Genomic DNA, 27,926 nt, shown 5'->3' on the forward strand with positions numbered 1-27,926 from the left:
GCAATAATATGAACAATCGCCATTCGAACGACAATGTCGAAACATGAGTCGTCGTCCCTGACCTTATGTGCTTATTCGCTCGAAACAAAAAGTTTCAAGAAGTCAATTCTTGCGACTCGTTACAACGAGTTATTACACGGCATGTACAAATCCGCGTTCGAAAGTTGCTGCGAAAGCTTTGTTGTCCTTGATCATCAAAAAAGTTATTCCCATATTATATAATTGTATTAAACTTTATATTTTAGAACAAGCGAAAAGCCTGTTAGAATAAAACGTATCGAATTTCATTATCGAGTTGGTTTATCAGCGATATTCATAGATATTTATATTTTAGTATAAATTAATTTTAATCAGAATCAGAAAAAAGCGGCGATTCAAATCTTAATTTTTTCCAACCCATGCGACATTGATTAAAATAAACTTTAAAATGGTGTAATTTATGTATATTACTATTATGTTATTATGTATACAGCCATGACACGCTACGTAGCATGTCACAATCACCGCGTGCGATCTCGAGAGCCTTAAATGTAAGGAAATTCGGAATGACGATGACGACGAGAGTATTCGCAACGACCGTCGAAGAAGCCGTGATAGGTATTGTACGAATTTCCTGAAAAAAAAAAAAATGATTGAAAACAGAAAAACTATAAATATATAAATACATATATACGTACATATATACATATATTAATAGAAGGGGGGAAAAGATTTTTGCTATAACACTTCGTCCATTTTTCTATATGGGCAGCTCGTTGCACTCGTAACACAAATCCTTGGCCTTTGTAAATTATTATTCCCTTCAGCCATTTTTCCAACGAGAAACACCCTCTGTTTTCACGATACAATGCAGAAAGTATGTGTACATCGAAGAAATCGAACGGAATCAAACAGAATCGAATTTGATTTTTGTGCCCCCTATGACTCTCTCTCTCTCTCTCTCTCTCTCTCTCTCTCTCTCTCCGTTTCTTTCCTGCAAAATTGCCTACTAAACGATAATAATCTCTTGGGATTCGATTTCTACGATAGCGTGACCACTCTTTACTAACAATGGGACTCTTGTAAAGCTTTGCGGGGCCCAACAGAAAGCGATCTGATGGGTGGATTTAAGTAAGAATTTGCGAGAGCATTTTCTCTGCCTCTCATAATTTGAAATTGAAACGATCATTGACGATTGATGATATGACAGATAATACGTATCTCAGGTATTAATGTTAATTCCTGAGTGGAAAGCACGATGACATCGGCATAACAAGCATGACGACACGTTGCAAGAGAATCGAATGATTTAATGAGAATTGAATGATTCAATGTATCTCATAGAAATAGTATCATTTCATTTACGATCAATTACGTGCAAGAGCGAAAGTCGCATAGGATCATTGATTTGCGTTCAGCAAACGTTTAGTCTTCCTATTGTCCCCAAATTCACGCGTTTAAAGTGTTAATTGTGTAAGAAATATGACAGAGAACAAATACGAAAAATTCGTCCAAAATATTATCCAGCAAATCATCGTCAATGATCGCTTAAAAAAATATCCTTGAGAAATCAAATTGTAGCATCGAAACGAAGCCTGGCTAGAATACTCAATGAAAAAGCTGCTTTCAAACTTATAATAAAAACATTAAAATCTATATTTCCGTTGTGTTTTATTTCGAAATATATTATATGAGGATCCATTATTCATATCTTTTCGCATCTTTTTTATAAATAATGAAAATTTCTTTATTAAATAATTTATAAATTAATATACGTAAAACTTATTTCTCTAAAACTTAATTAATTATTACTTAATTAATATAATTTTATGTTAGATTTCATAACAATGTTGCAATTGTGAAACTTATTATGTAATTCTAATCAAATAATCTTTATGTTTAGTAAAAAACAATTTACTTTAATCGATCTTTACGCAATTTGTTTTTTGACGTAAACAGTTGATTCAATATATATATATATTCTACTGAATATCAGTTGAATATATATATTGAATTGATATATTGAATCAATTTGTTTAACATAATAGAATGTTTGTTCTTAAAAATTGTTGCTACTATTTAAAAACGAATCTCATGTAGTTACGTCGACTATTTATCTTCTATTTTAATTGTTTCTCCACAACGTGAATGTAAAATCCAGGATTCTCAATCTGATTGAGCGGTTTAAAATCACTGTAAATAGTGTGTTTCGCCCTGTGGCTGAATATTTCGGTCAACATGTCGCGAAAAACTGTCAATCTGTGAGGATAATATGACAATCTAAATTCGCTGATATATTCGGGATCTTTGTTTTCCTCGTCCAAAGTGACAATGTAATCCATAGTAACGATCTTCGGTTTTCCACAGACAAAAAGCACTGATGTCTTGATATCCGTCATATGCTGACTCTGCGATATGAAAAGTTGACAATTTTTAGTCCAAAATTTTCTCAAGTGACAAGAGAAAATTTTACATTTATTCATGTATTTCATACATTTATATGCCTCTAATACAATAATTACATTTGTTTTTACTTACATTATAATATATGCATTTTGGAGGAGTTTGGCCGGTTTTGATTATATAATCGTAATTTCTGTGATCGATGAGCAATAAGCCCCCCGGCTTTACACAACGTTCAAAATTTGCTAAGGCTTGTCTAAGAACAATGAAATACATATTTTATAAATAATAAAAATTCATAAAACATTCTGCATTAAGCTAATACGATCTATATGATGAATTTAATACCTCTGCTCTCTCTGATCATCAAAAGTATCAGGCATGTGGGCAAAACTATTTCCCAAACATATAACGGCATCAAAACCTTCTCCAATAAGATGGTTAATATCGTTGGATAGAGTTAACCAATTCGCTTCTTCGATTACTGTAATAACAAAAGATCAAGATAATAATAATTGCAAAGATATATTTCTTGCCAGACTTAAAGAATTTTTTTATAATAACATATATATATGAGAAAATTTTTGCTTTATTTTCTTGGACTTTTTTAAAGGATTTTATAAGGAAAGTATTTTTCAATAGTTTAAAACTAATTAAAGTATATGTTTGAGAATTATTATATAAATAATTTAAATATAATTGCTAGTTTCAATTTTATTGATATATAAATTATATATGTTTTCAATCATATTGAAATCACGAGATCAAAGGCTAGAAAGTAAAAAACGAAAAATTGCGATTGACCTTTGCTGATAAACATAAAGATCCTTTTTATACTTTTATTACTGATAAAGAAATTCGTTATAACGAATAAACAGTTACTGTTTTTGAACGATAAACAATTGTTGTATCTTGAACTACTTTATCTGGTTTCAATTTCACAATAATCTCGCGTAATTATATAATTAATATTTAATCAGATTCTGCATATGTTAGCAATAACAACTTTTACGTATAACGATCATAAACGCACATTCTTACATCATGTTATTTTGAGTTTGTATAGGAAGACGAATTAAATAGTTTAAGTTTTGAGATAGTTGTTAAGTTTTTTGTTTTAAACGAGTTATTTTATCATGTGAATCATTTCCTCTACACTGGAAACAATCCGCTGAACAAATAGTAATCTTACATCAACACAGTTAAATTTTCTCAATAATATAACTGTTATATATAATGTGTCATATTACACATTTACATTGTTAAATGAGAATTTATAACATTGATTGCTTGTATATCGTAATATTGTAATGTACTGTTCGTGTTTAGCGGCATTTTAGACAACAGTTCTGTATGTCTTAAAGCTTATATTGAATCAATTAATCACCTCAATCTACTCTAATGTAATTTTATCGCTTGAATTATCTTCCTTAAATTTTTTTCTAATTGTCTTTAGTCAAAAAATTCGATCTTATCGAAATATTAAATATCCAACTTGTTCACCCCAATTATCGAAGGCAGGCTCCTTTCTACGATCCCATCTGGATTTTAATGCGTACTTGAGCATTTTATCAGACGCATCAACGCTGACGACTTCAAAACCCTCTTCCAGTAGCATTATGGAATCAACGCCAGTACCGCAAGCAACATCCAATATTCGACGACATCCCTTCTGCCGCAGCAGACCCACCAGGAAATCCCGATAGTTCTGTGTACGTTGATTCTTATCACCAATGAAGACCTCCCAGACTTTTGCCGCTTTGCCGTCTGCGTACTGATCTTTGACACCCTCAGCTGGCGTACCAAGAGACCGGGTACGAAATACGGAATCCACCATCGCGAGGATATGAGACCTTACAACAGAACTATGGAACCAACGCACATTTTACCAAATGTAATTGTAATATGAAAAGACAAAAATATATCGAAAAAAATTAATGAACTAAAAAGGAATATTTGTCGCTATTTTGTCTTTGTCATTTCGATCAGTATATATCATATACATAAATGTATAGCACAAATCCCAGACAACAAAAAATCTAAAATCGAGACATAAGACGTCTTAGGTATTTATAGTCAAATCTTATATTTAAGACCGTCTTAAATACAATCTTAAGATGTCATGAATCAATCAGAAAACTGCCTTAGCGACTTAAGACATTATTTAAAACGGTCTTAAAATAAGAACCGACTATAAATACCAACTTTAAAGATGTCTTTGAGACAAGATGTCTTTAAAAAAAAATGTCCTTTAAGACGTCTTATGTCTCGTTTTGGGATCTCTTTTTATTTTTCTTTTTTATTATTTCTTTTCTTAATTATACTTATTATACGACCATGTAGATTTAATCACGAATATATTTACTCTCATTATAGTATCTTACATAATCTCAGTTGACTATTTTTCTTATTATCTCACGTTAGGTTTTTTTTTATTACATTATATATGTATATATGCTAATTGCTTTTTTAAAATAATCAGAGATTAATTGTGACGAAATTCCTATCTGCAACATTGAGATGGCTTATATCATACTGTTCCACATAAATTATTGTTATCTCACGTAATGTAATCAAGGGCTCTTGGCATAAGTCAAGCGTGCGTTAGATTTACACTAAGGACAAATGGGAGAAAGGTGATCTCTCCCTAGTTTCATATTACAATGCCACGTGTCTACCGGGAGTAATTCCATTGTCTCCTAGTATTTTCTATTTACTCCCGAGGATGTTAAGATCTAATTAAGCGTTCTAATTAAGCGCAGTGACGATTTCGATACAAGATTAAACGCGGAAACGTGTAACTAAATGTGTTAATGTAATTCTATGTCATCGACACATTCGACCTCAGTGACATACAGCGGAAGAATTCTTCGTGATAATCGATATTGATTAATATACATATGAAATATTCTATACGTATTATATATATATGTTATATATATGTATATATGATTATATATATTTATATTATATATATACTATTTTTATCATGTTTAAAACACGCAGATCCGAACTGAGAGAAAAGGGGAAAAGTGATCGATGTGATGCTCAACTTTACAAAATATAAAAATGATTAACGCATTACAATTGTATTTCGTTTGTATCTTAAAGAGTAAAAAAATAACAGAGAAATAAAAAATGGCAAGTATGTAAATTTTTTAATTTAAAAAACTTAACAAAAAGAAGAGCATAAATCTATAGCACAAGATATTGTTTGTAATATTTAATATATCATTACATTAATAAAATATTTTTTAGACGTCTCGGCCACAATCTGGCCATCTTCAGTAAAATCACAAATATTCGTAAAACGCAGAATTACATATATTTGACATTAAATTCAGCCGTCTTATAATATAACTATGTATAAACGTGTTCTTTCATCTTGTGAAGGTGCATCGTAGAAATTCTTCTTTTCAATAATGATTGTTCTGTATCTAAAATTCTAATATTATCCCAATCCAATTCGTGCATTTCATTCAATTGGTGGCGTGAAACCACTGACATTTCAGAGATGGATCTTCTTATGTCAATCTTATGTTCTTTGATTCGAATTTTTAATTTCCTTTTTGTTTGGCCAGCGTAAGAAGACTCACAATTTAAACAATTTATCTTATAAACTCCATGGTCCTCTTTACACAAACGATCTTTTCTAGTTTTAATAAATTTATTTATTCTAATAAATTTATTTATAGGTTTATAAGTAATATTAAAGCCTTGACTATGCGATAATTTGTTAAATTTTTCCGATACTTTACTTAAATATGATATTAAAAAAAACTTTCTTTAAATTGGAATTAGAATCGTTTTCATTATTATTACATTCACTATTTTTATCTAAATTCGTTCTATTTTTCTAAAGTTTTAATTTTGTTTTTTATTGTTGAAAAAATGAATTCCAGAGGATAACCATTCGTTAGCAGAATGAACTAAATCAGAAATATTTTTTCCTGAAATTTTGGATAGGATAAAAACAATATTTTGTCTAATTGCCCGATGATTACATCCCTTTTATGTACTAATGAATGATTCAAATAATAATTCAAATATCTCCCTGAATTAGTAGTAGGTTTTTTTATAAATATCGAAGATGATTCTTCCTTCTTGTCTCAGTTTGACATCTAAAAAATTAATGCCATTTTCGTCGCCAAAATCAATTGTAAATCTTAGCCTTTCATGATATAAATTAAACAATTCCAGAACATTCTCTACTTTGTCTTTATGCACGGACAATACAATATCATCAACATAACGGAAATAAAAAGACGAAACAATATTATTGGTCGTAATAATTTCTTGTTCTAAATCTTGTAGAACAATATTCGCTAATATAGGGGACAATGGAGAGTCCATTGGCATGCGAAAAATCTGTTTAAATATTTTTTGTCAAATTTAAAAAATGTAGAGTTAATTATAATCATAATTGTTTTTACAAACTCATGGAAAGGAATATATTAATGATAGGTTAATTTTTTAAATTAGAATCTGGAAATTCTTATTCTACATTCTTGCAATATGATAATTGGCGCTGCAACATTGTTGTACGATGCACCTTCACAAGATGGAAGAACACATTTATACATACTTATATTATACGGCTGAATTTAATGTCAGATATATGTAAAAGATAAGAATATGCAAACAGTTCAGTAAACTCACTTTTTTAACAACTGGAAAAGAAAAAATTTAATTAAACTACAGCAATATACGTATAAAAATAAATAAAATCGATACAAATCTAAATTTAACAACACAAAGATCAGATATTTTTTTCCTTCAAAAGTATGCATCAAGTTGATCTCTATAATTGCACTTATTATTTCTTCTGTTATGAAACATCATACCTCCAACAATTCGATCCGAAGAGGAAACTCTCGTCCGATACTGAATATCAATACAAAAACTGCATTAAATGAAAACTGCTGCAGTGATACAGCAATCACCGCATTTATATACGTCGTGATAATAAGAGTCGCTGCGATAATATGCGGATTCGCACACCGTCACAAGCCAATGTGTGATTCTACTGAATTACTTCTTAATATGATGTAATAGTACATGATACTGACAGTAACGTTCTGTTTAGTAACGTTTGATAAAAACGAACAATTCACGCAAGTCATCAATTATATCTGGGCAATTAGCAAGTGCCTCACTTTGTATTCAACTGTCAATTAAATATTGCCAGTTACTCGCGACTCTCAAATCTCTCCTCGTAATCAGAATTCAACATATAACGCTCTTATTTCTCTGTATTATCTTTTTGCGAATACAATAAATTTTTATTAGCTACAATGATATGTGTGTACAAGTGGCAACTGATAAACAATATTATGTCGGATGCAATTTTTGTTAACAGTTTCCGAAAGCTTCAAAAGTTATGGGAGAAAAATAGGCTCTCAATATGAGGTGTGCCACCATCGAAGGTAATGCTGAAGATAATCATGTAAATAATTTGATTATAATTTTTTCTGTCAATGTAATGTGTTCACTGTGCGATTGCGGTATTCATTTCAGTACATTTATTTTGTTTCTTCTATTTGACTATATTTAAAATCTTCTCATTTCTTATCAAACGAACTATTTTTTTGTTCGAAGTTCGCACAAATAAATATTGTTGTCTGATAGCTCGAAAATTCGAAACTAGTGTATTTCACATACTTTGTCACAATAATAGATGCAGGAAAATGTATATACAAGTATTAATGCAAATATCGTTGATAATATTTATTTCTTTGATATATTCTAAAGATTACGTATTTCAATGTATAGAGAATTTATAACGTCATGTTACGTCATCATTATCAGGATAGTACATTTTATATGACACAAGCGACGAGTTGATGACTTGCAAGTCAATAATCTAGCAGATCTAGCTGTAGCGAATAAATAAAACTAGAAAAATAATCGTAATGTGTGTTTTTACAATATTTATTTAATATGATACATATACGAGGTTTGGTTAATATAAAAATGGACGTTTGCACGTAAAAAAAAGAAATAGCGTTCTGAAATATATTAATAATATATTCCAAGAATAATGGATTCTTTATTGAAGTCAACAGAATATTCGTACATTTCTTATAATTACAATAAATACATAACAATAGGATGAATCAATTATTCTTAGTTTATTATGATACTTTAAGTACTACATATTTTACAAGCATAAAAAATGCATTATTATTAACTTTTTCTGTAACAAGAGGAATTACGCATGTGTCTGTGAATTACTCAGTATGCAAATGACAAGCTTAATTATAAACAAAAATAAAAATATTTACCTTTATAAACGTGAAGGGAAGGGCTATACAATATCTCTATTTCAGTTATTGATTGTTCTTATTTTAAAGAGAATACAATCGAGTATAAATTGGCAGTCATGTAGTCAAAGATTGTTATGTATCATTCAACCTCTTGTTTTTATAAACTTATATCTCAAAATACATAACTATTACTTAAATGCAACAAAGTCAATGATAGAAAATATATTCTTTTCATAAAGGAAAAATTTATGATACTGAAATACTTTTTTTGTGTAACGATTTCAAATAATGAGTCGTAAAAAACTTGAATAAAAATGCTCTTAATATATAATTACATAATTCTATTTAATCATTTATATTATTCTTGTTATCTTCTTCCTTCGTAACAGAAATAGGAAATCGACGGTATTGCGTTTTTTCTTATGTGCTTAAATGTTTCAAAATTTTGCCGTTAAATTTATGAACTTTATTTAGAAATATACACAGAATCTCTTCAAATATAACGTTTATATGAAAAGTATTGATTATATGAAGTGCGTGAAAAATGTTAAAGTTCACAAATGAAGAATTTCTAAGTAAATCATTAATTATGCTTAATATTTGGAGTCGTGCACAACAATCTGTCGAGTGCAATAGATTAGTTAAAACACTAACAAGATTTAATTCATTTTCTGAAACTATGCAATGATCAGATGAAGATGTTGAACTATATCACTTTGTTAGATGCAGCAAATTTTTCCTGCGCTCTCACCCAATCCTGACTTTATAACAATTCATACTCTCATATATTTTTCAAATCATCTGGCAGTTCATTCTTAGGATGTTTATTTTCAAAGTGTTGCTTGTAAGTCTTAGGATCTGGCATTTGGGCCTATAAATAAAAAAAAAATTTGTGTCATATCTATGCCAATAAGCTTCTAAAAATTTACAGATAGCTAAGAATCTGACCTTGCATACAGTACACACATGCACAAGTGCTTTCTGCGCTGCCTTTTTTTGATCATTGGCACTGTGTCCTTGCTGTTTCTTTAGTTTCGCGCTTTTTTCTGCCGCCTTAGCTTGAGACTGTATCTTTTGTTGTCCACGAGCCATTCTAGAAATAAGAAGAATCCACAGATAAGTGGAAATGTAACATTGGCAAGGCGACAATAGCATAATCTTGTTTTATTTTTTGTTAACATGGGATTGAATTTAGAATATTAATCTAACATATCCTTCGTTCGGTACAGCAAACACAAAATTATTTGACATACATGTTAGTTGTAATACGTGTTGTATTACAGTTATATTATTGAGTAGAAAATTACAACATACATTAATATATAACTTTGTGTTTACTAAATATCTAACATCTCTCTCTTTACTAGGAAAAATCTAACTAATCATATCCTTCAACAGTTATCACCATCTGTCAATAGGACGAGTCTCCTTCTCTCTTTTTCTCTTATAATTGTAACTATCATCTTTCGAAATAAAAAAACAAAACCATATTGTACCCTACCTAGCTGCCAAAATGAATATCCGCGAAATTTACGCTCGCCAAAATTGTTTACGTGTCTCCCCGGTCGCGATAATCGCGAAAATTGTTACTATATGGCCCGAAGCAAGGTGTAAAATCACTCGTGGTCACTGGAAAAAAAAAGTACAGAAAAAATTTTCTAAGACGAGAGAGAAGGTAAGAGAGAAAGACAACGAGAGAAGCTCAGGATCTGTGATGTATCATCTGGGAGCTCTGCTCTCTCGCAAAATTTCTCTCATCAATCATCTATCTAGTGCAGATAGTGTAAGATAGTGCACTGACGTCTTACCTATCCGCAAACGGCGAATAGATGTGTTCGACAATTAAGGGTTCCTTCCGTTCGACGACTCTGATATTTCTTCCGTGATGACGAAAGCGCAGGCGGTACTCACCGATTATTACCGCAGCGAGAGGAATTCGTAGAGAAAGCTTTTCTTTAGGAAGGAAAAGCCAAGGCTGATGGAGAACAAGTAGAACGCTTTTCATGCGCTACGAGTACGCTGACGCGGGATAAATAGCGCCAATAGCGATCGTCAAAAGGGATCGCGTCACAGAAATCGCGTGTATCGTGAATGCCGTGGCAGCGATCAGCAACGTGTATGCTGTCGCTGGGCACATCTACGATTTTACGATAAGCTGAGAACAGCTGAGAGATCCGTGAGTTTCGGACTATTCTCCCCTCCCTCCCCTTTTGCCGCCGAAATTTGACAAGTTATTCCGAAACTGTCCGAAACTTCCAAGTCGCAACGCGATGCAACTTTCATTTTATGTGGACTGTTCGAAAATTTATTGCCGGTACTGAAAGTCTATAGTGTACGTAACGTAAACTATAGATTTTTAGAACCGACAGTCAATTTTGGAATATAGCTTTGATTGATATTCGTTGGCGCGTATACATATACAAAAAGTAAAGTTTTCAAATGTCAGACGCGCGACATTCGCGGTACTTGTCTACACCGTAAACAGCCAATCACATTTCGAGAATTGTGAGGGTTTAGTCGGTATTCGGGTGCGTTCCGTTATTCGCTGCAAGCCGAGAAAAATCTGAAGCTAGTATTCATAGTTGATTCTTATATTCAAGACCGTCTTAAGTAATGTCTTAAGTCGCTAATGCAGCCTTCTCTCTTTGATTGGTGTTCATGACATTTTAAGATTGTACTTAAGACGGTTTCAAATATAAGATCTGACTATAAATACCTGATGAGAGCTGCATTAACGTCTTAAGACATTATTTATGATAAGACGGTCTTGAAATAAGAACTGACTATCGACCTGAGAGTGGACATCCCAGCCTCTTTCATATACCAAACCTCGTAGGGTAAGTTCACGTTTTTGTTATTACGTAAATTAGACAAGGACAAACAATCAAAGTTGATTATTTGTATTTGTCTAATCAACGTAATAGTATGGAAAAGAATCACAAAAACGTAGACATTACCTTACGAGGTTTGGTACACGAAATAAACCGATATCCACTCTCATATTTTTCTCTGCTGCAAGTATTGAAAATTCATAGTTCACATTACGTATACTATTTTCAGTACTTACAGTGTAATAACGAAACGCAGCCATAGAGCGGTATTTATAATCGGATCTTATATTTAAGATCATCTTAAGTATTATACCTCAAGTATACCTCAAGATGTCATCAACCAATCAGAGGGCTGTATTAGCATCTTAAGATATTACTTGAAACGATCTTAAAATAAGAACCGAATGAAATACCATCTTATATCTTGAAACGTGGTAAAAATGACAAAAGTGAGCAAATTTACTGGATGTTCAATAATTAAATTGCGTTCAGTAGAGTCAACAGTTGAATGAGCGCTCGCTGCTATTGATATATTCTTCTAGATCTAAAATTCTGATTGGATGATTTAAAAGAATACACCAATAACAGTGAGTGCTCATTTAACTGTTGTCTGCTGAACACAGCCTATGAATCCTACAGCGCGTGAATGTCAATTCCAAACGCAGCCAAAGTGAAAATTAACTGAGCAATTCACTCGAATCTTTATCATTTCATTGATCATCTAGTGAATTTGCTTACTTTCGTAATTTTCATCTCGTTTCAAAATACACAATTGGTTCCCCAGGTTTAGGATTTGAATCACAATTTGGTCACAATTTTTTCAGTGGGTCAGTACTCTATGGTGTGTATACCTCATGACTTATCGCAATTGGGGAAAATGGCTGATGATTCGTCGAGACGTGTTTTGACAATTTTAGTTGCCTGAGCCGCCTGAGCCTGATGATCGACTGTGATCGAGGAAGAGTTACGTCGTGGTGGGAAGCATAATTTCCGTGATATTTCTAGCGGTGATATCGTCGTGATGTAAAAGCCAGCAGTGCATTCGCTCAGCACATCCTGTTAATCGTCTGCTTATCCCGTGCGTAACTCGTTTTAAACGTGCTCCGACTTGTTTCTACTGTCAGGAGACATTTGTCGAAAGAATGATATCATCTCTTTTTTTTCAATAATGACATCTGTACGTGAAACGAGTCACTATCGATAAGTAGTAATGTAATACACGAATGTATGTGTGCGTGCATATATGTGCATTACTATGAGCGAATCTATAAGACTCGGCCTGTCATTTTTTCATTTGAGGTATCGTTTTTTCGTTCACGATTATCACGCATGATACAGTATCTATGCTTGACTCAATAATACAACGAGAATATATCAATATGTATCTTTATTCCTGAATTCATTTTAATACTAAAAAGCATCATTTATTTGAATACATATATAGATATCTGTTACATATTAAAACTATAAATTTTCATGAATAAGTATTTCTCTATATAGTAGACACGTTACACAGTGATTTTTATCATTCGTATAGGTGAGCATGCGACAGACCTACTGCATTCTCTGACGTAAGATCCTCCACGTGGCTAGGTGGATATAAAACTTGTGAAAAGTCGGAGTTGCATCATGCCGAATTAAAGATTCCAATGTATATCTTGTACAGTTTCTACAATCATGGTGTAGACAAGGGATCATTAAGGCAATAAAATGCCTGCCATGCAAATTAATAATGGGACAGCACTTTGCTAGTCTCAGAGACTTCTTTAGAATGGATGGTGAAAGACAGCCTACTGAGATATGCGCTAACGCGCTTAGCAACCCATTACCCTTGGATATGATAAATCGAGATGGCAATGAAAGTTTGCCCGATAACGAGACTAATGGCAATGTACCTGTAACGAACCCTAATATACTGCCGAATAGATCAGAATGTAAACTAGAAGGGAATTTGGACAACGATCGTTTAAACTTAGATGTAGACAACCATAATTCTAGATTTGAATCTTTGTATAGTCAACCTGTTGAAACTCAGGATACAAAGCAAGTTTGTAACAATGGTAATGTTACGAGCGAGCCATCATTTAGACAACAACAGGAAGCATGTTGTAGTAGTTCTGGTGGTAGTAACAGTAGTAGCAGTTCTGAAGATAGTCCTGTAAATCCACCTTTAAGAAGATCCTCTAAAACTTTGTCATTTGGGAAGAGAAAAAGTATGTGTATTAAATTAATTTTTCATATACATATTGTAATTTTGTACAAACGATAACTCAAACTAATTTGTTCACATTAGATAAACAGCGCAACAAAGATCAAAGCCCAATATGTAATCACGTTTTATCATCGAAAAAGAAACGTAGCAACTGGGTATTGAAATTCAATTGCGCCAAGAGCAAAAGCTCAAAAAATACTGACATTATTCCCGGCCAAGGGAATGGTAACTCGGATTGTATATGCACCGGTTATAGGAGAACAGAGGAGCATCCTATGGGTGCGGGTATCGTGTTTAATAGTCGATCCGCTCCGCAAAGTCCCGTTCTCGGGCCTTTGCCACCGAGTCCCGTAATTGATTTATCGCGATTTAACCCCGAAGAATATCCTATGGAAGTACGTGTCAATGAAGTATATAACAAATTTTTATATTTTTTTAAAAGAAATTTATGAAAATTTGATTTTACTATATTAATTTTTTTGTTTTTAAAGGATTGTGACGAACGTGCTCGAATGCAACGCGCACGAGAGATGGAGGAAGGCGTTGAGCCTCCTCCCGGTTATAGGCCTAATTATCCTACGAGTATACAAGTTCATCCCAACGGAATAACAGTGGACAGTTTAGCGGCATTGTTCCAAGCACATGCCGGTATTCAAGCTGCCGCTCTTACAGCCTTATCCCAAATCGACTTTACATTAATTCCAAATATCGAAAGACCTGCACACACGCAAGTAAGTCCTTTTTTATTCAAATTTATTTAACATTTATATAAAAAATCATAAATTCTATCGATCCTTTATGAAATAAATTTATATGCTAAAAAATTAAAATTATAACAAATACAAGTATACATATAAAATTTTATCAGTAAGAACACAATTGGGATATAAAAAATGCAGAGATCAACATCAGACAAAAATTAACTTTTAATTTAGAATTATTTGATTCTTAAAACGAAAAGAAAATTTCATTTTATCACAACCATTACAATCAGTCTGAATTAAAAATGATGGTAGTAAATTAATATGATACATTTTTTTGTTTTTCTGGCATGCATACATTCAGTCTCTAAAATATTAGTATATATTTATAATTCATGTTATATATTCACTGTTTTGCTGTTTTGTAATACAGGTCGATTATGTCCATTGTCTGGTGCCGGACTTAAGGTCGATTACAGCCTGCTCTTTCTATTGGGGTAAGATGGATCGTTACGAAGCAGAACGTTTATTGGAAGGCAAGCAAGAGGGTACTTTTTTGCTGCGAGATTCCGCGCAAGAAGAATTTTTGTTTTCCGTGAGTTTCCGTAAATATGGACGCTCATTACATGCCCGGATTGAGCAATGGAATCATAAGTTTAGTTTTGATTCACATGATCCAGGAGTTTATGCTTCCGAAACAGTACGTATATGTATATTTATTCGCATTTATTTCATATTTGCATTTCATTCCAATAATCGATAAACAGGATATAATCATGATTGGTATATATCTTTACAGGTATGCGGTTTAATCGAACATTATAAGGATCCCTCATGTTGTATGTTTTTCGAGCCCATGCTCACTATCCCGTTACATCGGAACTTCGCATTTCCGCTACAGCACCTGTGCAGAGCGGTGATAACCACGCGAACAACGTACGATGGCATAAATAAGCTGCAGTTGCCAAAGACACTTAAGAGCTATCTCAAAGAATATCACTATAAACAGAGAGTACGAGTCAGACGATTAGACACGGAAAATGATTCACACACGGATTGTAGATCCATATCATGTTTACCGATATGAATCTCTTCGTATTAATATTCGATAGAATTTTATTATATGTTGCATAATTATGTTTCTTTACCTATATTTACAGAGTTGTACTGCCGTATCAAATACGAGCGGTACATGCATATAACATTGTAATATCAGGAATATCATCACTCTGACACACAGTTATACAAAATATCATTGCAATATTAGCAATAAAAGAATTGTATTCGTCTTAAGCGATACTAGATACTGGGGGAGATGGCGTAGTATAATTAAAAAAAAATATGAAAAGAGGAAAGATAGGACTTGTGCGATTTCGCGCGCGACAAGTGTCTATATTTATTTGGTGAGGTCTAGTAATCTTCTATGTAAATACATCAGGAAGGCAGTGTTTCATACACTCGCACAATATATTGCAAAATCGTGTATTATGTAAACTTCAATATCATTGCTATTGTTCTTATTGTTACTACTATACTTATTTCTTTATTTTATTTCTAACTACATTATCTTTTAATCATTATTTTGAATATGTATAATTTAATCTTAATTAAAGTTACGGGAACATGCAGTTTGTATTCTGATAATTTTTATAGATTATACCAAAACTTAACGTCTGAAAGGCGTGGCAATTTAATTTTTATTCTTATGAAACTATGCCATCAAATTTAACCTATTTACGTAGCTAAAATTATTTAAAAAAAAAGAAAGAGAGTGAGCGAGAGAGAGTGGGAGAGTCTGCAAAATCTGGTTCATATTACTCCTATTGTGCCTATTTATAATGTTAAATATTATTAGATAAAAGCTGTCTGTGTTGATGTTTCTCATTGCCAGATACGAAAATCTATAATTTGTGTAAATTCTTTAAATTTCAACATATGGAGTGAATATCAGATGCAGTGAATTGAATTTGGAGTAACAATGCAAATTATTGAATATTGATAAATTTGCAAAGTATATAATATTATAGAAATTGTTAAAAGTATTGGTTAATGGTTATTCGTATAATGAACTTCGTATTAAAAAATAAAAATTTAATATTTATTATGTGTATATATTTTACTTATCTCTAATCCTAATATCGGGATTATATAGACATTTTTAAAAAAAGGTCTATATAATGATCAAAACTTACGAAACAATTTTTTTTAATTGTCATATAATTTGTGTAATGTTTTTTTGAAAACATAAAAAAATCTTAAGTCTATCTGCATGCCTATCTAATGTATTTTTGTTTCTTGTTTTTTGCTATTTTTTCTATTTTATTTTTTTATTTATCTGAATTTTGTTTTCTGTCGCCCGAGATAAAAGTGAATAAACTTCGGAAGAAACAGGAAATATACATATAAACAGGAATAGTAGCAAGAAATACAATTATTGTTAATACAGTCATAAAGGAGAGAAAAAATAAGAAATAGGAAACAAAGAGCATATTGTAGAATAGGCTTTAAGCTATCATAAGAAATTGTTCTACGTGATAAATTTTTTAATTTATTAAAAATATGATTTTGACAGATTTAAATGTTTCCATACTTTATACATATTAACATAATAAAACAAGAAAGAAATATTTCAATATAATTTTGCTAAATTGTTCGAAATAAGGTAAATATCAATATCTTAATTTTACCTCTTGGTTCTTATTTTAATACTGGATTCTTGTATCTATGCAGACGTATATCTAAATTTCATGATAAATTTAATACTACTATTGTTATTCAAAATTTATATTTTTAGTATATTTCACATGAATAAATATAGTCTTTTTTCATAAATGGAATTCATTGGAATGTTGAAACAATATAGTTTTTATAAGTACCAGGAACAACAATCAATGGCCTAAAATGTATTGCGTGACTGGCAGCATTACTTTGTAGTTGAAGAGAAAGAAGAAAAAGAAGAGGGCTATAAAAAAAATATCTGTTATATTAATGTAAGAAAAATATGGAGATTACAAGCGATAGATATAACGTCTTACATGCATAATTACAAAATTCTATATTATATAATCTATATTTTCTATTATACTTGTATCATAAAGATTATTGTTATGTTATTTATGCGATTATTATATATTATTATGCACAGAACTCAATTTAATTGATATCGAGATGTTTTAATTGGGATAAATCTAAAAATTATGATGAAGCCATGTAAAAAGGATACGGATAAAATTCCTTTCCCAGTCTTCTACCATATATAATTCAGTAACGAGAGTGTATCGAAAATACCAATACTTGATAAAAGATCGTAAATTTCGTATAACGTTATCCATGATTAATTATCACTTGAACTTCTGGCAAATCGACCTTGATAAAAGAATTATATAAAGAATTATATAATAAGTAGCAGCATTTGTAAAGCACTAAAAAAGCAATTATACAAATGCGCTTTTGTAGCGCTTTGTTAACGCTTTATAAACGCTGCGTGCTACTTGATAAACGTGATTAAACAAACTGATCAATCACAATTAAGAATTTTAAAATTACGAATTTTGAAACTTTACGTTTTCAATAATCTTCAACTGCGATTAATTCGAGTTACATGTGTTTTTCCGCGAGGCACTAAAGAATCACTGATTGTTTTTGTATACTATGACTTTTAATAGACAGTAAGAGAGCTGGTCTCACCAACTCTTAACCTGATCGAAGCCGATGTCAATCGTGATTGGTCAATTTTGCTGAACAGCAAATGCAATTGGTCAGTCCCAATCAATCGATCAAGTTAATCGGAAGTGGTAAGACCGGCCGTAAGTCTGTTCACGTTTCTTACACTTTTTGCACTCAAATCTTCGTATTCTCTCTCTTCAACACCCGATAAATATATATTTATCTTATTTTAAGTGTAAAAGTATTTAACTTTTTAAAGAATCAAGCAATGTGCGAACAGACTATACGATATGTCGGTAACGTCGACATATTTAAAATTTTAAATCGAAAAATTTGTTTTCATGGAACGCGTATTTACGAATTTATATTATTTTCAAATTCGATTGGACGCACTAATGCACGTTGGGATATGTTAAAGGTACGCTAATTTAATTTGAATTAAAAAAAATTTGGTAAAAGTAAAATACAAATATTTCGAATTATAATGTACATATTATATATTTTACTTAACAGAACCATGACATAATAGCTGCATATAGCAGAACATTTATTTTTCAATTGTTGAAAGTTTTCTTCACGCTAATTGGATTATACTTTTAGATCTAGAAGAATGGTCTTATCTCAACAATAACAATCATAAAACGGTTGCAAAACTGTTGTGTTCTGCTCAACGCAGCCATTATTGAAGATTTCACCATTTTGATTTTTTTAGTTTGTTTTATATTTATATTAAACATATGTTACGTCAGTTTGTGTACGACGTAAACATGTCAGTATACATTGAATGTGTCCAATCGAATTTGCCATTTTAGAAATAACGGAGTAATCCCATTTCTATCAATACAATTAACTTTAATCCCAGTTTAATTAATTCTCTATATCTTATATATTGGGTCATCTAAAAAGTATCCGCGGTACTTTGTCACTAGATATATGACCATCAACACACATCTAGTGACAAAAAACCGCGGATACTTTTTAGATGACCCAATATTTCTAATTCTTCGAATTAAAAAAAAAATAAATAAAAAGTAAGTTAAATCAAGATTAATTAATTAAATTTATATTGATAGAAACAAGCATAAGATAAAAATATGTTTCTCCCGGAACAAAACCTACGAAAGATTTCGCGATACATAATTATCGAACTCGTTGAGTGCTTTCCGCATCTCATCGTATTTTGCGCGATCACACGCCTCGCGCAACGGGAGCCAGTCAAACGCTTGATGTTCATTCGACAATCTCACGGGTTTGTCCGGATTGAGCAGCTCCGCCAACCAATAAATAACGATTTTCGGCTTTCCCTTCACTTTATACGACATTTCGTGCCTCGCGTCCTCGAAGATTTTCAAATCATTTGGTACAAATCCAGCCTCTTCTTGAGTCTCGCGCAGAGCCGTCTCCATGTCAGATTCATCCGGATCAACGTGACCTAAGACACCGAGCAACACTGAGTGACCATCAAATCTTTTTTAGTACAAAATTTTTACAGGAATTTTTTTTAATTAGAAAAAAGTGATCTTTAATTTTTTGTTATGTTTTATTCAATTTAAATTCACAGCAATAAAAGAAAAAAAATATAAAAATGTTTATAAATTTTTCATTTTCTTTTGTCAATAATATTAGAATTTAAAAAGAAACTTCGATATAGCGAATTCGGTCACTCATATTAAAATAAAGAAAAACCTGAAAGCGATCATTCCCTAATAACACAAATCTCCAAGGGACGTTCCAAAGAACCTTCAGAGGATATCCCTATGTCCTAAAAAAAAACATTTGCCAGAACGTCTCTCGAATAAAGTGTGTTATTAGAATCTAAGCCTTTTCCGTGTGACGCTCGAAAGCCTCTATCGAAACTAACATTATTTTTATAAAATTTCGTGAAGTAAGTATTACAATATCAATACTGCTGATGAAGTCGCTGTGTCAAAAATTGATGTAGAACGAATCCACATCCACAAATTGCTACATCCACAAATTGTAGATGTAAAGATAATATGCATATATAATTTTATATATGCATACACTTATATTTACATAATTCTTTTACTATAGCGTGATTAAATATTCAATAATAATATTGAGCATTCAATAGATTCAACAATTGGAGTGAGTGCTCGCTGTTATTGGTGTATTCTTTTAGATCATCCAATCAGAATTTTAGATCTAGAAGAATACATCAATAGCAACGAGCACTCACTCAACTGTTGAATCTACTAAACGCAGCCATCACGTTATATAACAGAGAATATATATGTATTATTTCATTATTGAAAGTTGAATGTGTTATGCCATTGCATTTAAATGCTTTATATAGAATAGCCTTTAATGCATTGTGTAATTCAGTGTAGTGCGAATGACCGAACTCTCTAATCACACGTTTCCATAAACTTAATCGCACGATGTGAATGAAACTTTAATCCGTTTGTTCGCTAAGGCTAAGGTTGTCGCGTAAAATTAACTTTAATCGCAATTTACTCTTTTTCTTTTTCTAATTTTATGAATTAGAAAAGCATAAACAGTAAAGCAAACGAAGATTAAAGTTAATCTTATATTGGTGTAACTGAGTCTAATAAATCATTAAAAATAATGTTCAGCTGTCGATGTAAAAGCTGAACGTTATTTTTAATGTTCTAACCTTTAGGCGGCGTCCAGTGATGTTCTCCATACGATGTTTGCATTAACAGGTATTGAATAGTACCTTGAAATCGGCGAAAAATCACAAGACCGCAAGCGCGTTGCTGCAATGTCATGATGCTCAACAGCTGTAAAATCACTCACGAAGACAGTGAAGCCACTGAAACCCGCAATGCCCGTATCAAACCAGTGTTAGAAATTGCATGGAAATCGATTCGACCAATCGGAAAGCAAAGTTTCGGAATAGCGATTTGAAATTCAGGATGATATTCATAAAGTTGTTTAATTTAAAAAAATTTTTGCATTTAAAACAAGTATATATATATATATACTCTGAAATACCAATTTCATCTAATTTTCCAGTATATAATTTCAATATCGAGCAATGATTTTAATCACATGATGGAACTAATTGAATATTCCTTCTCATCAGCACTAAAAATAGAATGCAATTTTAAAAGCGATTGCTAATTATTAATTTAGAATTAATCATCTAATACACATATACATTTCTATATGTACATTTTTAATTAAAAATAATTTTTATAATTGAAGCAACGAAAATTTACTTAATTCGCTGTAAAATTTTGATAAGATGTATCATACAGGTGGAAATAAATTTTAAAAACATATTCGTCCCTTTGTGCGACTTAACGAATATTATACGAAATATTTTCGGTCTTCTTTTACTACCTTCGCAAGCAATGGTCTTCGAGTTCAGAGGAATGTAATTTTATTTTGTAACATTTTTTAATATTGTATTAGCGATATTTATAGAACCCAATACAATACTTATTTATTTCCTTTCTTGAATAGTCGTCCGATTTTTGCAAAGGAGGGTACAACTTTCATTTTTTTCGTTCAGGCATAATTTTATTTTTAAATTTTCTAATGTATCTTTCTTCATGGAAACTGAAAATTATTATGACACTTGAGAAAAAATAAAGAATAAATTTCTTAATCATATCGTTATAAAATCGCTAACAATTTTATATATATGCTTAAATCATTTAAAAATTAATTTAGAGACATATTGATTTAATTTTGAATTCATTTTTAAATTAAATAGATGACAGTAATTTCGTAATGATGTATATATAAGGATTTTATTAACTTTATTTCATACACATACATGATGTATTAATTTTTCCTTGAGTATAGTATGTCATTATTGTGATAATTTTCCAAAGAAAAATATATAAGAAAATGTAGATATAAAACCTTAAACGATCATGAAAAAAGTTGTACTCTTCTTTCTAGCTCAAATATATAGAGATGAAACTTACAATATTAAAAACTTCACGATTAGACATGTCTGTCGTAACAATTCGTTTAACTCTAAGAAGCGTATAATCAGACGTGGCAACCAACAGGTTCTGCTTCTTGAGTGAAATATTTTCCGTATTTCTATATCGTAATTATATGTACACATACACATTAATTGACAGTATCAGAAAGGAATGCGTTCACCCTCTCTCTTCACGATTTTGTCGAAAGAAAAAAAAGAAAATGTTCGACGACTCGATCATGTCGTGACACGAATTCGCACGTTTGACAGGAATCTGAATTGGGAAACAATGCATGTTACCATTTTATTATAAACGTTTTGCTACATTTTGGCTAGATACCGATCACCAGAAAACACTTAGCAAAGCTGTATATGTATGTACCTATCTACAAAGACCGACGTGTCTATGTATGTAATTCACGTATGTGTGTTATGTGCGCGTCGAGTGGTTGTCGGGCGCAGCCACGCGGGCGACTACCGGCGGAAGTAATATATTCTTTCGCGATACTTACATACAAAAAAAAATCACAAGAAAACTCCCCCGGCGTTACGCCAAATTTGATTCTAAGCGTCGCCCGTGTAGCTCCGCGATTCTAATTGTCACTTGAATCCTTCTCTCACGCGTTAAAATTATGAATGTCTTTAGATTTATATCTTCTTCTTCACTTACGCATCGATCGTTAATTTATACATTTATTTCATAAAGCAAGCCGGCGAAGGATGAATTTATGTATAGATTACGATAATTCGTCTATATGTCGGGGATGTGTATTATTAATATGCTACCTGAAGGACCTTACGTTAACATTAATAATAATAATAATAATAATAATAATAATAATAATGATAATCATTCCTATTGTATGTGTATATCTTTATAGAGTCATTTACAACGGCCGCTCTGGATTACAATCCTTTTCTTTTTATTTTACATGATAATAATAATGATGTTCGATTGTACTCAGGATATTAATTCTGATTGACGTAGGAACAAATGAAAAAAAGAAAACGATTATTATCCTCCAGTCTAATTCCTTAAAAGTGATTGGATATATATATATGTATATATATATGTATATATATATATATATATTTCTTTTTCTCTCTTTTAGAGAAGTGTGTGAATATTTGCATCTAAATTGTCTCTCCTTAAAATGTAAATCGATAACATTATTACTATGTCGTTATATTACATTATCTCGCTTATTGGTTCATGGAGTAATCCGATGACACGAAACTGGTATGGTTATGCATAAAGAAGATAAGTCCCGATGCCAGTGCTGCGTTAATCATTTACTTAGAATTTTTGTCAAGATGTTCAGTAACAGACAATTGGCGCCGATACTTAGTTGCTATCAGTCGTTTCATGATCCGCAACACGACGTATCACGATTGTACGTCGTGCTGGCGCGCTGAAGTTATTCTGTATTTTTCAGTGTAGCAAGTGTTAGAAATGTGAAAAATCATTGAGTTTATAGTATGTAAATAAATTAATCATTGCCTATTTTAATAACGTACTTCATTAATCTTAGGCAAATATAAAAAGTTTGCGATACTTGAGTTTTAAAGTGTATTTTATGATTTTGGTGTGTGAAGTTCTCTCTCTCTCTCTCTCTCTCTCTCTCTCTCTCTCTCTCTCTCTCTCCCTCCTTTCTTACTTTCTTTCTCTCTTCTCATTAATTTTTAGTACCTTCGTAATTGTATACTATATACACCAAGTCTCTAGTTTCGCTCTTCTACGGTTTACGGTAATCCCTAATTTTATTTCATTCAACTGCAAATATACTTCTGAATGAAAAGATTAAATAGTACAATATAGCCAATTATAATACTTAAATTTAATTGTATTATCATATTTCTCGTAGAAATAACAGATCTTGTTATTACTGATGTAGTTTAGATTTATATTTAATTTCAATTTTTAGAATGATGAATTGTGTGTATTAATCACATGAAACACGAGTAATAACTCGATGGTATTTCTAAATTATGTTAATAATTTCTCTGCTTCTACCTTTATAGTATTATGTATACTATATATATACATATATATATATATATATATATATATATATATATATATATATACACATACATATACATGTATATATATAAAACTCTCTCTTGTCGTCTATGATAAAAATAAAAGTATTAATAACAATAATTATTACATGTTTTAATCATAATTGGCTAATGTCTATAGTGCTGCGTATTTTCAAACTTATGCTATAGATAAAAAAAGATAAAGTATATCATAAAAACGTTCGAAAAAAATAAACAGTTGCATATTGTGCAACATTGAAATAATTCAATTCATTATTCGTTCATGGCGCTAATGCATTATAAATGATAGATTCTCGTCGATACAGAACGCAACACATGTCTCTCGGTTCTGTAAATTTGTCAAATTATTTACAGGCAAAATCTCTATTAGTAAAATTTTACATACAAGATACATAAGATTAGGAGAAAAACAGGAAGTTACAGAGAAATCTCTTGACGTTGTAGATGTATTGCTTCTTTTATCTTCCATATCATCGCGTTGTTTTATTGTACAAGGAACGTTGTCGCCATGAAAAACAAAATAGATGAGAAATGTTTTATTAGGCACATTTAACAATCCGATTGAATCGATTCTTTAATCTTTCAACATCTTAGTCATCGATAGTATACGCGGTAAGTGTTCAACATTCTAGAGACATATCAATTTGAATGCAGGTACCTTCAACGTCAAGAATAACACGAAACATAATACTGTTTAAAAATGAAGCTATACTTCATGACAGATGTGACGAATTGTTCGATAATTGGAAAAGCAGATCAACCTGTAATGACTGATTATTTTCGTTCGGATGCACATCTTGTTAACGAAAACAAAAATTCAAAATTAATAAATATAGATTATTGTGTCTAATACCAGCTTCTTTGTACGGTTGATCAGGTCAGCTGGACCATCTCTCTTATCTTTCGTTCTTTCCCTCTCTTTTTCTCGCTCGCAAAGCGTTACGAGGACCCGATCTAGTTCTCCATTTTGGCACTCGGGAGTATTTGTATACGTATTAGTCATCACGGATCACAGTTTCAAACTTTTTTCGACGAATCGTTAATAGCGGTACCTCCAACGCAGAAGAGATGACAAATACGTGAGAAGATCTCTATCTTTCTTTCTCTCTTCTCTCTCACCTGACAATGATGTTCGTCGACTGGGACGGAGGAATCGCGTTTAAACGAATATTTCTTGGGTATCGGATTCGGAGTCGGAGTCCCAGAAGAAGAAACAAGAGTAAAACTCCTCGGTGACCACCGCCACTTGGTGGCTACGCTCACGAGGTCGTTATGGGTTGGCGCGATTGGCGGCTAGGGCGCCCGTGGCTGACAGTCACAGCTTGAGCTCGTTCGCGATTTTGCTGGCAATATTTTTAAAACCGATTGATGTCCCGGAGATACGCTTGAACCGTACTCCGTTCAGGGAAAGTCGTGGCAATTTGCAGACCTCGATCTCCCACTGTACTTGGCTGTCCGTCGCTGCCTCACCGTGCGCGCACAGCAACAGGAATCGCTCGCGTTGTTCGTACTGGCATTTGTTGGCATCCAATACCTGGAAGAAGACAATATGATAACGTCTAGTCTCCTATATATAAATGTTATATCATCCGTCTCAAAGAGATAGGTGTAAACAGGCTTAGCTCTGTATTCGTAAAATATATCGCCTTCGATATCGTATGACATTCGGTAACATGCTTCTCTTTTTCAATACCTTTCGGATCTCGGACATTATTTCATTAGGATCTCGACTACTGGTAGTCTTCATACTCCACGTGAAGCGTAGACTGCGCGGTTTGACCTGTTCGTCGTTAGTAGTAGCTCCGCTGTAACAAAAAGATATCTTAAACCCGTTCAATTATCTAAAGCAATTCCAGTGGTACAGGTTTCACAATTACGAATAAATTTAATACGGCGGTATAAATCCAACTACAATAAAAAAAAGTTCTCCATCATGTAGCAAAATTCCGAATACTTCTACATCATGTGGCGAAATTCCGAATACTTCTACCTTGCATATTTTTTTTATGTCTAACATTATGAGAGCGTTTTACGAATTCACGAATTTATCTAAATATTTCTCACGTGTATTGTTTTTATCTATTATTAAAAATTATAACATTATTTTATGCATATTAGGATCAAACTAAAAATTACGAAATATATCGAGTTATGTAAAATGTCGATCTTGTGCACAATGTGATATGTTGTACATTGAAGCTTCAAGCTTGCGATCGTGGCGCAAAAATAAATTCTTAATCCGCTTAAAAGAGATTCTAAGATATAACGTTGTGCTAAAATCTTTGCAAGCTGCCGATAGATAATGTAAAATGGAAATTCATCCAGAATCAAACCCTATGGAGAGTTATAACATACATGCGTGACATGCAAATCATTTATGTCATAAATTTAATTGTAATTTTAGTGTTGCATACATATATTTACATTTATATAGTAAAGAACACTTAAAAGTGAGTTACACAAAAAACAAAAATTATATGTGAATCGTTGCAATCTTGAACATATATTATAACAGATATCATATACTATCGTAATATCAAGTCTTGGGATGTTTTTATGATAATAAATAATAATGAGAAAAATATTGTAATTTATATGTGACTGATAAAGTATGTAAATAATAAGTCAATTGAAAGTTACTAGACAAAAATGACAAGAATCAATCCAGTATGTTCCACACATGTATATATCAAATATCATCTTATGTTAATTATATATAATTAGAATATTTCTTTCCACAGAGCTTTAACCTTAAATTAAAATATAATTTTTATGTTTGCATAATTATCTAAAATATTAAATATTTTTAACGGGCAATATTAAATCACTTTACAAAAATATGCATATTATGTTACACAAAGATCATCGTAGATATCAACGTACGTGCATTAAATATTATATTCTATTTAAACGACGAATATAAGTACGCGTCATACATTGATAATGATCGACAACAAAAAGTTGGATGTACGAAAAATCAAGGAATAAATGAGTGAAATTAGAATACGGATAGTGGTATTATGGTATGTAGCAACGTACCTCACTACTAGGTGCTTGGGGGGTACGGATGGGTCCATGGGGCTGAAATAACAAAACAAAGGCAGTTGCTAACAAACACTAAACATGATAAATTAATCAAATTGTCATATGTATACAACCATCACCATCCTGTCACCATTGCACACTGATTATAACACATAAAATTATGATGTGATGAGCTTAGAAAGTCTCTAATAGAAGTCATATATTGATATTTTCAAAATTACATATAAGTTTCTTATAAAAATTAATGAAAATATAAGGATGTGTAATGTTGATGTGAAATCTCATATCACGCGGATATAAACGTTATTGTTTAAAAGAAGATAACTGTTTTTTCTTTTTTAAGAAATTAAGTTATGCAAATTGTGATCGTGATTCTTTGCCTAAAATAATTTCTGATTCCTGATACGATGTACCAAAGGATAAATGTGTCGTGTAAATGTATAAAAAGAGCCCAATTCATACATAACACATTCCTACCGAGTTACATGCATCGTGAACGCTATAAGATATATTTTCGCACAGGCAAAAACATTCCTTTTATGTATACAAGGATTTAGAAATAAATTAATACAACATATACAAGACATTTTTGACATATTTATTAATGCGAATTTATTACTATTATTGCTCCTTAAAATTATTAAATAATATCTCTATTTTGTTTATATATTATAAGCTGTTTACTGCCCTCCATAAAATCTAAATTAAAAAAATTTCTAAATTAGATTCTTTAAATAAAATGGATTGACTATAATTAATTGAATATCCTAAGGATCCTTTCCGGATGCTTGGACGGGCACGTAATTGGAGTGCAGCAAAGAGCATAATCACTTA

At 31.7% G+C, this 27,926-nt stretch overlaps 6 protein-coding genes across 33 annotated transcripts in view; 1 reads left to right on the top strand and 5 right to left on the bottom strand.

Annotated features, from left to right (window-relative positions):
• Positions 1 to 1,701: 1,701 nt before the first annotated feature.
• Gnmt (Glycine N-methyltransferase) lies at positions 1,702 to 7,382 on the bottom strand. The gene is made up of 5 exons (XM_011069745.2): positions 7,227 to 7,382; positions 3,886 to 4,247; positions 2,731 to 2,866; positions 2,518 to 2,638; positions 1,702 to 2,387 (listed from the first exon to the last, which is right to left on the bottom strand). Exons 2-5 carry the CDS (start codon positions 4,217 to 4,219, stop codon positions 2,100 to 2,102), a joined length of 879 nt encoding a protein of 292 aa, XP_011068047.1. The 5' UTR covers positions 4,220 to 4,247; positions 7,227 to 7,382; the 3' UTR covers positions 1,702 to 2,099.
• Positions 7,383 to 8,396: 1,014 nt separating this feature from the next.
• LOC105154303 (transcriptional regulator Simba2) lies at positions 8,397 to 12,465 on the bottom strand. 5 transcript variants are annotated; one of them, XM_011069741.2, is made up of 4 exons: positions 10,457 to 10,599; positions 10,150 to 10,277; positions 9,597 to 9,741; positions 8,397 to 9,519 (listed from the first exon to the last, which is right to left on the bottom strand). In XM_011069741.2, the coding sequence occupies exons 3-4, from the start codon at positions 9,738 to 9,740 to the stop codon at positions 9,430 to 9,432; spliced, it is 234 nt and encodes a 77-aa protein (XP_011068043.1). In that variant the 5' UTR covers position 9,741; positions 10,150 to 10,277; positions 10,457 to 10,599; the 3' UTR covers positions 8,397 to 9,429. The 5 variants fall into 5 exon arrangements, with proteins under 5 accessions (XP_011068043.1, XP_011068042.1, XP_011068045.1 ...); XM_011069740.2 differs by lacking the exons at positions 10,150 to 10,277; positions 10,457 to 10,599 and adding an exon at positions 12,331 to 12,465; XM_011069743.2 differs by lacking the exon at positions 10,150 to 10,277 and having other exon boundaries at positions 10,560 to 10,945.
• On the top strand, positions 12,417 to 16,493 carry Socs36E (Suppressor of cytokine signaling at 36E). 2 transcript variants are annotated; one of them, XM_011069738.2, is made up of 6 exons: positions 12,417 to 12,557; positions 13,017 to 13,692; positions 13,773 to 14,086; positions 14,183 to 14,422; positions 14,826 to 15,092; positions 15,192 to 16,493. In XM_011069738.2, the coding sequence occupies exons 2-6, from the start codon at positions 13,212 to 13,214 to the stop codon at positions 15,477 to 15,479; spliced, it is 1,590 nt and encodes a 529-aa protein (XP_011068040.1). In that variant the 5' UTR covers positions 12,417 to 12,557; positions 13,017 to 13,211; the 3' UTR covers positions 15,480 to 16,493. The 2 variants fall into 2 exon arrangements, with proteins under 2 accessions (XP_011068040.1, XP_011068041.1); XM_011069739.2 differs by lacking the exon at positions 12,417 to 12,557 and adding an exon at positions 12,640 to 12,778.
• A 421-nt stretch (positions 16,494 to 16,914) lies between these two features.
• LOC147910440 (uncharacterized) lies at positions 16,915 to 17,724 on the bottom strand. Its single transcript, XM_087402828.1, has 2 exons — positions 17,616 to 17,724; positions 16,915 to 17,369 (listed from the first exon to the last, which is right to left on the bottom strand). The coding sequence occupies exons 1-2, from the start codon at positions 17,722 to 17,724 to the stop codon at positions 17,281 to 17,283; spliced, it is 198 nt and encodes a 65-aa protein (XP_087258954.1). The 3' UTR covers positions 16,915 to 17,280.
• Apf (purine phosphoribosyltransferase family protein Apf) lies at positions 17,682 to 22,130 on the bottom strand. 2 transcript variants are annotated; one of them, XM_087402825.1, is made up of 3 exons: positions 20,697 to 22,130; positions 19,178 to 19,490; positions 17,682 to 17,758 (listed from the first exon to the last, which is right to left on the bottom strand). In XM_087402825.1, the coding sequence occupies exons 1-3, from the start codon at positions 20,809 to 20,811 to the stop codon at positions 17,734 to 17,736; spliced, it is 453 nt and encodes a 150-aa protein (XP_087258951.1). In that variant the 5' UTR covers positions 20,812 to 22,130; the 3' UTR covers positions 17,682 to 17,733. The 2 variants fall into 2 exon arrangements, with proteins under 2 accessions (XP_087258951.1, XP_011068039.1); XM_011069737.2 differs by lacking the exon at positions 17,682 to 17,758 and having other exon boundaries at positions 19,174 to 19,490.
• Positions 22,131 to 22,273: 143 nt separating this feature from the next.
• The window catches only part of LOC105154299 (serine/threonine-protein kinase MARK2), a 77,762-nt gene continuing 72,109 nt past the window's right edge, over positions 22,274 to 27,926 (bottom strand). For 20 of the 22 annotated variants that reach the window (XM_087402823.1, XM_011069735.2, XM_087402822.1 and 17 more), the window contains 3 exons: positions 27,087 to 27,128; positions 25,741 to 25,852; positions 22,274 to 25,581 (listed from right to left, as the gene is read on the bottom strand). In XM_087402823.1, the coding sequence (XP_087258949.1) occupies positions 25,363 to 25,581; positions 25,741 to 25,852; positions 27,087 to 27,128 (373 nt within the window). In that variant the 3' untranslated portion in view covers positions 22,274 to 25,362. The remainder of the gene's footprint in view (positions 25,582 to 25,740; positions 25,853 to 27,086; positions 27,129 to 27,926) is intronic. The other 2 variants (XM_011069736.2, XM_011069731.2) reach the window with 1 other exon arrangement.

This window comes from Acromyrmex echinatior, chromosome 2, assembly GCF_024713525.1.
Source record: "Acromyrmex echinatior isolate Ae372 chromosome 2, ASM2471352v2, whole genome shotgun sequence".
NCBI classification, from domain to species: domain Eukaryota; kingdom Metazoa; phylum Arthropoda; class Insecta; order Hymenoptera; family Formicidae; genus Acromyrmex; species Acromyrmex echinatior.